Here is an 11,399-nt window from a genome sequence, read left to right on the forward strand (position 1 = left end):
ATGAATTATAAACATAAGTTTATTGATTTCCGTATGTTGAACCAACCTTGCATCCCCATCAATTTTCTTTTCCCTTATTATTCTGGGCATCTTTTCTGAGAAATATTCATTCATATATTTTGCGCATTTTTCTACGGACTTGGAATTTTCCTTCCTAGTCTGATACTATAGACACACACACACCCATTTATGGTATAAGTTGTAAATAGTTTTTCCAAATTGTCATTTCTTTATTTTCTTCATTTTTTTTTGCCATGAAGTTTATAATTTATTTATTTTAGAGGGCACTGGGGATTGAACCCAAGGGAACTCTACCCCTGAACTAGATCCCCAGACCTTTTCATTTTTATTTTTGAGATAGGGTCTCGCCAAGTTGTGCAGGTTGGCCTTAAACTTGCAATCCTCCTGTCTCAGCCTCTGAAGTCTCTGGACTACAGGTGTGCACCACTGTGTCTAGCGCAAGTTTATTTTTATGTAATCAATTCTGTTAATATTTTCCTTGTGTCTAGATTTTGTCATATTTAGGAAATTTTGACCAACTTCTAGTTCATAAAGGAATTCACTGTCTTGAAGCTCATATTTCTGTCTGAGGGAGAAAAAGGATAAAGTAAAATACATTGTATGTTAGAAGACGTACTAAGGAAAAAAAATTAAATAGGATGGGTGGATAAAGACCCTGGTGTTTAGAGTTCATGAGGGAGGTGGGGGTTGGGACCTGTGATAGGAGGGCGTGCCAAGACCCAGCTGTGGAAGGGGCATGTTAAGGACTGTGTCATGACCAGGAAACAGTAGCCATGGAAAGGAGGAAAATTGGGAATGGGGTTGCTCTGGAGAGGAGTTGTGAGGAGGAAGGTGAGTAGCAAGTTTCAAGATCATAAAGGTGTCAAGTCTCCCTAATTTGTAAATTAGTACACTACCAATGAAACTACCCGCTGTATTGTTTTTCTTCTGGCACTCAACATGTTAAGTATAATGTTTGTTTTATTTGGAAGAAAAAATTAGCAAGAGACAGGGAAACCTTGAAAAATAAAAGCCCACGAGGACAATCTCTTGTTTCAGAGACTAAAATGTATTACAAAACCTTTATAATGAAAACCCCGTGGCAGAGGCATAATAGGGTTAGATACACAAAGGTCTGGAAAGAACCCAGACACAATTTGGTTAAGCGTGGAGTTTTACTTTATAAATGGAACAATAATCCACACAGCAAAATTCCCAGGCTTTAAGAGAGCGCAAATCCTGCTACCTAGGAAATTTCCTCATCTCCTCATTTGATTGCTGCCACCTGCCCCTGTTTCAGAGGCAACTGCTTCTCTGACTGGGAAATTTTAGCAAGTGCTAAAAATATGGGATATATGCAAAATAAAACCATACTGAAGCTGTTTGCCAGGATAAATTTCAAATGGCTCAGATTTAAATGTGGAAAAAAAAAGAAATTAAAAAAACTTAGCGGGTTGGGGATGTGGCTCAAGTGGTAGCACGCTTGTCTGGCATGCGAGTGGCCTGGGTTTGATCCTCAGCACCACATACAAACAAAGATGTTGTGTTTGCCGAGAATAAAAAATAAATAAATATTAAAATTAAAAAAAAAAAACAAAAAACTTAGACTATCTTATCTCCTGACCCCATCCCCACTCCCATGGCACTGGGTTCCTCAGGGGCCCTCACACCAGCAAATTCCAGTGGACACTGCAGCCTCCACCTGTAAACCCTTCCTGAGGCCCAAGTGACTCCGCACACCACAGTGCAGTTCCCTAGCATCTAGAGAAGGTGCTCAGTTATATTTTCTTGAGAGGGAAAGTGATGGACGGACTTTAAAGGGTACCTGGAGTATGGTCCATAGTGTGCTATTCTCTTAGCTTTGGTTGAATGAAAGGACAAGGACAAGGGAATTGAGAGGAGCAGCGGAGCAGCCTGAGGGGGACTACGGGATAGAGACAAGGGGCTACAAATTCTGGCCATGCTTTCTTTTCAATGTTTTATTGGGGGATGTGAGGTGTTGGGGCGAACAAATGTGAAATTCTCAATTCTGGTTTGAAGCCCCTCTTTTTTTTTTTTTTTTAATACCTTTATTTTTATGTGGTGCTGAGGATCGAACCCGGGCCCCGATGGTGCTAGGCGAGCGCTCTACTGCTGAGCCACAATCCCAGCCCCTTGAGGCCCCTCTTCATCTGCACAGCTGTTGCAAAGCTCCCTGGGCCTGGACCCAGCGCAGCCGCCACTGGGGCAGGGACAGGCCCTGGCAGAGCTCCCCGGAGAGGGTGGCTTGGCCTGGCTGCTCCCACCTGGGAAAGGGCATAGTGTCAGAGGGAAGGCCAGCCTTCTGACCCGCTCTGGCCTTCCACCATCATGACCTGTGCCCTCACTTTCCACCCGGCTTAGTTCCCTCCCTCTCTGTGCCCGCCTCTCACCAGTCTGCCAGGACTCCTTGCAGTTTAGGGACTCGCTCCAGTGCCTGTTTCAGCAAGTTCTCCAGCCTGTTCAGAGCCTGCCCCAGGTTCTCCTTCTGTTCCTTTTCCTGGGACGCCTGGATCTGCAGCAGCTCTGGAGGTTAGAAACCAGGGAGGCAGCTTTGAGGCCTCTGGCTTGCCGGAGCCTTGCAGCCAATAGGTCACCAAGTCTGCAGTCACCCAGTCTTGACCCCAGCAAGACCTCTCCCAAACCTGTCCTTCTTCCTAGGTCCTCATGTCAGGGCAATACCCCCATCTCCACCAGGTCTCATCCTGGATGCCTTCTTCCCTACCTTCATCAGGTCATGGCCACCCATTCAGCTTCCAAAGTTCATGTTTTTTGTCTCTCATTCCGTTTTTTGTTTGTTGTTTTTGTAGTACTGGGCATGGAACCCAGGACCTCGTGCATGCTAGGCAAATGCTCTGCCACTGAACTACAACCTCAGCCCATGTTTACTGAGTCTGTTTCTCCTGTCTTCTTACTCCACTCTCAGCCTCCCTCATATTCTAGGCCTCAGTCTCTTACTCTGGTCACATTTCAGAGAAGCAACCTGGCACCCATGACTTGGCAGTCATAGTGATCTTTCTGAAGCCTGAACCTGATCCTCTCTTTCTCCTGCTTAGAATGTTTCCCTAGGTCCCCCAAAACAGAGTCCAAGTCTTCAGCCTGGTATTTGAGTCTATATTATGTGGCCCCTGCTCACTATTCCTTGGAAAAAAACCTGACCCAATCCCAAGGCCCGTGTGAGATACCATTTTCCCTTAGGCAGCCCTTTTTCTTTAGCATCCCTCATTGCAAGGCTTTCTCCTCAGCCTTCTCCAGTCTTAACTTTTGTGGTATTTCTCCCTAGAACTGTGACTGGGCCTAGCCCCTCTTCATGTGCCCAGCTCAGAGCAGTTATAGATTATTAGCATGAGCAGATCTCTTGAGCCTGAATCCTGACTCCATCCTGCCTTACCTATGACCTTGATCATGACTCTTGTCCTTACTTTAGCTATATCTGTTGGTAAGTGGACTTAACTGAGTCATAGGCTTGTGGGGCAGGAAGCAGATTGGAGAGAACTCTGGCAATTGGACCCACAGGGCTTGTTGACAGGTTTGAGGGCAGGTTGGGATCTGGGAGGAATTAAGGACAACTGCTCTGTTTTTAGCTAAAGCACCTGTTGAGGAGGGTGGAATAATAAACTGACAGGAGGAAACCAGGAAGAAAAGAAACAGAATTGCTCTTTGGAGTAGAGGAAAGTTATAAAAGATTCAAGATGACCATGAAGTTGGGTATAGTGGCACATGTCTGCAATCCCAGTGGCTTGGGAGGCTGAGGCAGGAGGATCACAAATTCAAAGCCAACCTCAGCAACTTAGTGAGGCCCTAAGCAACTTAGTGAGACCTTGTCTCTAAATAAAATATAAAAAGCGGTGAGGATGTGGCTCAGTGGTGAAGCACCCCTGGGTTAAATCCCTGGTACCAAAACAAATAAACAAACAAACAACAACAAAAACAAAACCCACAAAAAACCAAAACAACAACAAAAACAATGCTCATGAAGTAGGGACATGCTGTGATGTGTCTTGAACTGCTCTTATTTTTTCTACACAGTGTTCCTTTTCCTCGGGGTGAGATGGAAGGCAGGGAGACCCAAACTCAAGGGTCTGAAAATGGTTTCTTCCTACTTGCCTGATGGTGTCCCCAATTCATCTCTCATCAATTCACCTCTTCCACTTATTTATATTTTGATTCCTTGCTCTGTACTTCTACCATGGGTTTCTTGGGGCTGGCCAGCTGTCTCCTTACTCCCCATCAAACTATTTGGGCTGGCATCAGGATATCTGTGAGTTTCTGTTTTCTTATCTGCAAACTTCGGGTCTTAATAATCACTTCCCTCACAGTGAGGAGTCAAAGAGACGAAGTATATACACACCCTACAGACACCAAGTGCTTGCTGCCTGCCAAGTACTGTTCAATGCCGTATTTGGGTCACCTGACTGAATCTTCCCAGCAACTCTCTATGACACTGTTACTTTGCTTACTCCACTGAGGAGGAAACTGAGGCATGGGGAGATCATTCGACAAGGAAGGGAAAGGGTTGACAAGAGAATCTGGGTACTTTAACTCCATAGCCTAGTTTTTAACCACTCTATTTGGGGGTGATGAGTGAGTACTTGGCAAATGGATGGCAGTGTGGTCTAGTGGTCAGGAGCACAGGCTTACGTCAGACTACCTGGGTTCAAATCCCAGCTCTACCATGTAGGCAAACTACTAAGCTCTCTGTACCTCAGTTCCCTTCTCTGTAAAATGGGGAGAACAGCAGCGTTTACTACACGGGCTTGCCATGCAGCAAACAACTGGATGTGCTTCAGCACACAGGAAGCACTGACTAAGCAGTGGGTGTTGTCTGTTATTACTTGGGAGGCTGACGTGCTGAGAATGCCCAGGGAGGCTGGATGTGGGAAGCAGTAGAGGCCTACCCTGGGGGGATGGTCCCGATGGCAGACTGGTCTTCATGTGGAGCAGATCCCCACAACGGAGACTCTGCTGGTCCTGGAAGAATAGAAGGTCCTGACGAAGAGAGGCAGCCTTTGGGAGGAGCAGCTCTGGTGCCTGGAAGGAGGGGGACAACAGTCACCTTGGGGTGAAGATTGGAGAGGGCAGGGGGCAGATAAGTCATAGAGGACAGGCACTTACCTTTCCTATGGGCAGCCCCAGTATGTGGCTCAGCGCTATGAGGTTAGAGCCCTTTGGGCACATGGGGTGCAGCTGGTGGATGGATGGTAGGATCGTGGGCAGGGGCTTCAACCTGGGGTGGGGGACAGTCCAGATTGGATAGAAGACTGAGTTCTAGAAGTCTGGGGGCCCAAGAACTTGAAGGCAGACCAGATTGGGGCTGGTGACCTAAGGGTGAGGTCTGGGCAGCCTGGAAACATTGAAGCTACATTTTTTTCAGGAGGTGAAGGGAGTGACAGTCACCCATGGCAGGGGAGACAGGGCTGGCCTCAGTCTTACTCTTCAGGGCTATGCCGCAGCAGGGTGCCCAGCAGAATGCGGGGCAGATGTCGGGCTTCCTCCTCCAGACAGCGAAGCAGCTCCTGGCTCTGCGGTACCACGGCCTCAGAGGTGGGGACAATCTTCCGCTGAACCAAAGCCAGTACCTGTTGGGAGGGAGAAAGTGGATGGGCAGCCTGCTTCCACCCAGCCTCACCCCTAGCAGATTTAGTCCCCTGTTCCACACCTTCCCCCACACCCATCTCACCTCTCCAGGACTGCGGCATAGGCGTGTCTTGCTGGCTGAGTTGCCCTTGATGAGCAGGCGGATCTGTTCCTGGGTTTCCTCCTGGGGAACCAAGATGCCCTTCAGAGTAGCTGTGTATCCTTCCCTCCTCAGACCCTATGCAAAGGGTCCTGCTTCCTCTTGGGAGTTTCACCCTGAGCTTCCTCCCCACTGGCAGGCCCAGTTCCTGTTCACAAGGCTCTAAGCCTCCACTCTGGCCCTCCACCAGCTCCAGGCCCTGCCTCTCACCACCAGCTGGCGCCAGTGCAGGATCCGCTGCTGCTTGGCCTGCAGCTCCCTCAGCAGAAGCTGCCTCTGCCCAGCTGCATCCTCCAGTTCCTTAATCTGGGCCCTCAGGGCCTTGAGCTCTGTCCACAGTCCACAGCATCTAAGTCCCAGTATTAGCACTTTCCTGGGGGACAAGCAGAGAAAGCAAAAGAGAGAAAGGGGACTGAGACCCACACTGGGAGGAAGAGATCCGCAGGGATGCACAAGGAACCACAAACACTGGGAAACAAAGTGTGAGGAAAGGGAGGCAGGGGCAGCCACAGAGGTAGGACATACCCCAGGTCTACAGATGCCAGGGAGAGAGATGGTCTAGAGGCCTCTGCTGGAGGAACCCCCTTACCTCTCACTGGATCCCAGGGTACGTCTCTCTATCTCCTCGACCAGGCCCTGGAGGTGGCCAGTCAGGATTTGACGCTCCTTCAGGAGAGCACCCCGCTGGGTAACAAGTGCACCCACAGTCTGCCAGCCCTCCTGGGATGGGTACAAAGTTTGTGTGGGCATGATCCATGGGGATGAGGGGACTGAATAGGTCTTGGGAAGGTACCTAGGGTTACCTGGATGAGGTGCCCCATGGATGGCAAGGCCTGGCTGGAATCTGACTGGTCCGGTGCCTGGGGACTGGGGTGGGGGCAAAGCTGCTGAGGGAACAGCCCTGTATCCTTGCCTTGGTACTTGGAGGGAGCCAGTGACACCCACCTGCCACAATGGCACTGGGCTGCAGTTCTACCCCATGCGTGTTCCTGACCCTGTCCCAACTCACCCACCCACATGCCTGCCCTGAATGTAGGAACATTCTACTCCTTACCTGGACAGCTCGATATCTCTGAGCCCATCCCCTCTGCACAAGGATCGAATCTCTGCTTCTCGCTCTGCGGCCAGGTACTCTAGGGCAGCCAGGACATGGCCTGGAGGGTGGTTTGTCAGTAGGGTCTGGTGGATAAAGGTGAAGTCAGGGCGGGGGCAGGCTTGCATGATGGGACCCCATGGGAATGAGGTAGGGATGAAGACTTATGAGCAGGCACCCGATGTTTTTACAGGTCTGGAGGGTGTGGCCTTTCCTGATGGCCCTGCCATCTCACCTCCACTGAGCCAAGCCACTGCTGGTATGAAGTTCCAAAATGGTCATCCTGAGGGCTTCTGTTGGGGTGGGTAAAGGGATAGAGAATGTTATAAGACAAATCAAATACCTCTGTGATTATTACCACCCCACACTAAAGTAGGGACTGTCATTGTCCCCATTTTACATACGAGGAAATTGAGCCCATGTTGGCATGCTAGACTGGAGATCCTTAATTCTACAGTTTACAAGTCTTGGGGCTTTTACATGCGTGCTAAACCTGGGATGCCTTCGTGACCCCAACTATCTAAGCTTCCTTGTCAGAGAACCCCTCACCTCCCTGCTTCCTTAGCTGGGAAAGGGTCTCTTCTGGTTACTTTGAGCCTCCCAGGCTTCCCCAACCCCAATAGCTGTGACTATCACTTTCTGCTTCTTTTTCTAAAAATTTTTAAAGTTGTAGATGGACACAATACTTTTCTTTTTCTTTTTTTTTTTTTTTTAGAGAGAGAGAATTTTAATATTTATTTTTTAGTTCTCGGTGGACACAACATCTTTGTTTGTATGTGGTGCTGAGGATCGAACCAGGCGAGCATGCTACCATTTGAGCCACATCCACAGCCCCCACAATACTTTTCTTTAAATTTATTTTTATGTGGATCAAACCTAGTACCTCACACATGCTAAGCAAGCACTCTAATAGTGAGCTGCAAGTGTGACCATCGCTTTCTATACGGGGTCACGGCTTGGGAACCGTGTCATGGAAGGGCCTGGACTTGATACAGCACAGAATCCCAGCAACCGAAGAATTAATACACAAGTTACTTTCTGCCTTTAAAGTAAAAGTTCTTTGGAGGGTTCCTGGGTCCTGGGAACACTTACAGGATGCTGCCACCCCTGGCTTGGAGAAGATTCTGCAGGAACTGGGCCCGGAGGGTACAGGCTGTTCGGACATCACGCTTTGGAGGAGAGGACAGAACATGGTACGGACCCAGATGTCAGACTGACCCCAGTCTTCTCACACCTTCATCTATGGCCTAGGGTCTTACCAAGACAAGAGGCTCCAGGGCCACAGCTGTTGATGTCAGGGGTCCAAAGGTCACATCCACTGTGGCCTTCCTGGAGGAAGAGTGCAGTTGGGGCAGGTTGTACCTGGGAGAACAGGTGTCTGTGCCCTACCCTTCCTACTGCCAGCCTGGCTAGTCACAGATTTTGCTGAGCCTGGGTCTTAGGGGCCACCTCTAAGATTAGGCCACCCTTATATCCTGGCAGGACTACTGCATGAGCCCCCTTCACTGGTCTCTCTGCTTCTCACCCCTGTAGTCTGTTCTCCACCCAGTGGTCAGAAATCATGTTTCATACAACCTGGGGAAGATGAAGTCACTGCTCAAAACCCTCCATGACAGTGGGACCTTTCCCTGACATGTTCAGAATGACAATGTGAATAACAGGCAGTCTTTCTAGCACTATACATAGCTTACCACATATAACTATCATATCTTCCATAAAAGGGTGATATAAATATTATCATATTCCAACAAATCTTAGAAACTGAGGTACAAAAAAGTTAAATTCCTTGCCCAAGCTCACACAGTTATAAATGGCCAAGGTGGGGCATGAACTCCATCTATCAGTAAAACTCATATGCCTCCAGGGCCCTCTGACTGCTTCTCCTACCTCACCTCTTCATCTTGTCCCTCCTGTCTTCAAATACTGAGCTGTATTTGCTTCTTGGCAGCTCTTCCTGAAGGCCAAGATTGGAGCCTGGCTGTTCCCTCTCCATGAATATTTGTGCCCCAACCCAGGTTACCTCCTCAGAGAGGCCTGTCCTGAGCATCCTAGCTCAGGTAGCAAACACCTTTCCCTCGGTCACAGTCTTTTCTTCATTGAACTTATTTCTCCCCAAAATAACAGAATCTGTTTCCTAGTTTGCAGTCAGCCTTCTCTACATCAGAGCATAAGGTCCAGGAGCATAAACAGGGGCCTGTCCTATGTTTATTGTTGTTACCCAAGAGATGGTGCAAAACTAACTGGGCTTATGGGCCTTAAATCCTAGGGTTGGTTGTGCAGAATTCTGGAACCCAACAAGGATCAGGTAAGAACACTGGGATCTCAGAGGTAAATGTGTGGCCACCTGGTGAAAGCTGGTCTCTTGTGCAGATGAGGCCCACCTCTCTATGTCCTGTAGGCGCCTGAGCTGATTCTGCAGCTGCTGCGTGGGGACTCGCAGTCCATGCTGCTGTCTTCGCAGGTTTCCAGTTTGGGCCCGGAGGAGGAGAGCTCGATACTGGGTGTCCCGTGTGCTCTGCAGCATCTGCTCCACAGCCAGGTCTGTGGGAGACACAGGGGTCAGCACTTTTCCCACCCAGCATTACAATGCCCACCTTCCTGGCCCCATGGGTCACCCTGAGCCTCAGCCTCTCGCTCCATCAGCTCCAGGTTCTGGTCTAGCTCTTGGATCTCTGTGCGCAGGCGTGCTACTGTAGCTTCCAGCTCCAACTTCCGGCTGACCTGGTGAGATCAGGTATAGAGTCAGATGCTTGTCTGAGTGTGGCTTAGCCTGGCCTCACTACCTTTTGGGAGGCACCAGGCTCTTATCTATCAGGGGAGTGGTTAAGGGGTTTTTCTGTGCAGATTCCTTGTCTGATCTGAAGCACTGGTATACCCTCTGGCTCTCCTTTTCCTCATGGATTGTTTCACTTATCCTCCCTGCAGGTTTTACTTTATTTTACTTTTTGTTTGTGCTACATTTCTGTCTCAGTGGGGGTGATCTCCTCCCTGAGTCCCACACCGAGGAGTCCTGAGGTCTTCTGAAAGCATCCCCCTGATGTCATCTGGGTTCCCTGCACCAAATGGATCACAAACTGGCCTTTGCATCTCTTCCAAATCTGGCCCATACTACTTCTCCCCTCACCAGGTTTGATGTGGAAAACCTTCAACTGTGCCATTGCACCAGTTCATTTCTGGCTTCCCCTGGACTGTAAGCCTAGGAATGCAGGAATTAGAGCTGTTTTGTGACCCTGTGGCCCCAACATATCCAGCACCAAGCAGGGAATAGAGCAGAAGATGTACAAGTTCTTTCTTGGGTGAAAGGGAATCTTACAGCATAGGCTTCTCACCTCTGGACTGTCCTGGTGGCCATACCTGAAGAAACCATGCCAGAGTTAGGATATGTGTGGGGCTTGCAGAGGGAAGGGCAGGAAGTATGAGGCTGTGGGTGGGGACAAGGCCAGATGGGACTGGAGAAGATAGGATGGAACAGCATTTAGAAGCACTTACCACAATAAGTTTCCCCGGATCTTCTTGACACTGCTATAGTGGAGAAGTGGAGGAAGAGGAGTTACTGTGAGGCTTGCCTGTACCCTCTTCCTGGCACCCTCCCCTGATCCCACTGGCTCACCTCTGACTATGCACATGCTGTAGGATGTAGGCCCAGATGTCAGCCCCCTGGCCCAGACACAGCCTGTGGGGACAGGGTGTAAGGTTATGTCTGGGGCACAACCCAGGTGAAGGATGCTTATTGCTAGGGTGATGGTAAAAGGGAAAGTCTTTGCTAAGGAGTTCTCACTTCTGGGGGAAGGAAGGCCCTTCTTAGTCACAGAAAGGGTGATTTATCACTAAGTATGGGGGCATCCTCATTCCAGTAACTTGCAGAGGAGGACAAATTTGGTCCGCCCTGAAGAGCTCTCATGACTAGACAGGGTCCTCACTCCTACAGATTCAGTCCATTGTGGTGGTTATTGCTAAGGGGTGGAGTGGGAATGTGGGGTCACGATCAGGCCTGTCCCTCATATACAAGATGCTCTACTAGAACTTAACACTGCCAGGATAGGAAGGAGCTGGCGGACTCAGCTGTTGGGTCCTCCCTGGTGGCGACTCTCTGAAGAACCGGGAGACCCTAGGGCCCGCCCGACTCACCTGCGCAGGGTGGACTCCGGGGCCCGGGACGTCGCGGGCACCCGCATCTCTTCGGCCGCCCAGCAACCGAGTTCCCGCGCTTGCGGAACTAGCTCCATGACAGCGCCCGGCCCGGCCGCCGCCTCCCGCCCTCTCTTTCAAGCGTGGCGCCCTCCTCTGACGTCACGAGTGCGCCGGCAGCTAGGCCCCCGGGGCCGGAAGGACCCAGAGTCCTGAGCCGCCAGCTCGCGGGTGGTCGCGGTGGTCTTGCAGCGCCCAGTGCTCCCGCAGCGCCCAGTGCTCCCGTGTGGGCCCCACTGAGGGAGGCGCTGGCGTCCGCTGGCCTCCCCTCTGCTCCGCTGACCGCCAGCTGTTGGTGAAGAGGCAGAGGGGCCTCAGTGCCCTCTTCAGGTCCTGGAGAAACGGGGCTGGCATCCGCAGGGG

At 50.3% G+C, this 11,399-nt stretch overlaps 1 protein-coding gene across 1 annotated transcript; it reads right to left on the reverse strand.

The window, feature by feature from the left end:
- Positions 1-1,990: 1,990 nt before the first annotated feature.
- On the reverse strand, positions 1,991-11,098 carry Haus5 (HAUS augmin like complex subunit 5). The gene is made up of 19 exons (XM_026380100.2): positions 10,977-11,098; positions 10,459-10,521; positions 10,338-10,370; positions 10,178-10,202; positions 9,464-9,569; positions 9,230-9,389; positions 8,108-8,177; positions 7,941-8,017; positions 7,084-7,141; positions 6,810-6,934; positions 6,559-6,622; positions 6,345-6,475; positions 5,966-6,128; positions 5,699-5,779; positions 5,452-5,597; positions 5,134-5,245; positions 4,917-5,049; positions 2,412-2,544; positions 1,991-2,285 (listed from the first exon to the last, which is right to left on the reverse strand). Exons 1-19 carry the CDS (start codon positions 11,072-11,074, stop codon positions 2,168-2,170), a joined length of 1,896 nt encoding a protein of 631 aa, XP_026235885.2. The 5' UTR covers positions 11,075-11,098; the 3' UTR covers positions 1,991-2,167.
- Positions 11,099-11,399: the final 301 nt, after the last annotated feature.

The sequence above is a fragment of the Urocitellus parryii genome, chromosome 15, assembly GCF_045843805.1.
Source record: "Urocitellus parryii isolate mUroPar1 chromosome 15, mUroPar1.hap1, whole genome shotgun sequence".
Taxonomy (NCBI): domain Eukaryota; kingdom Metazoa; phylum Chordata; class Mammalia; order Rodentia; family Sciuridae; genus Urocitellus; species Urocitellus parryii.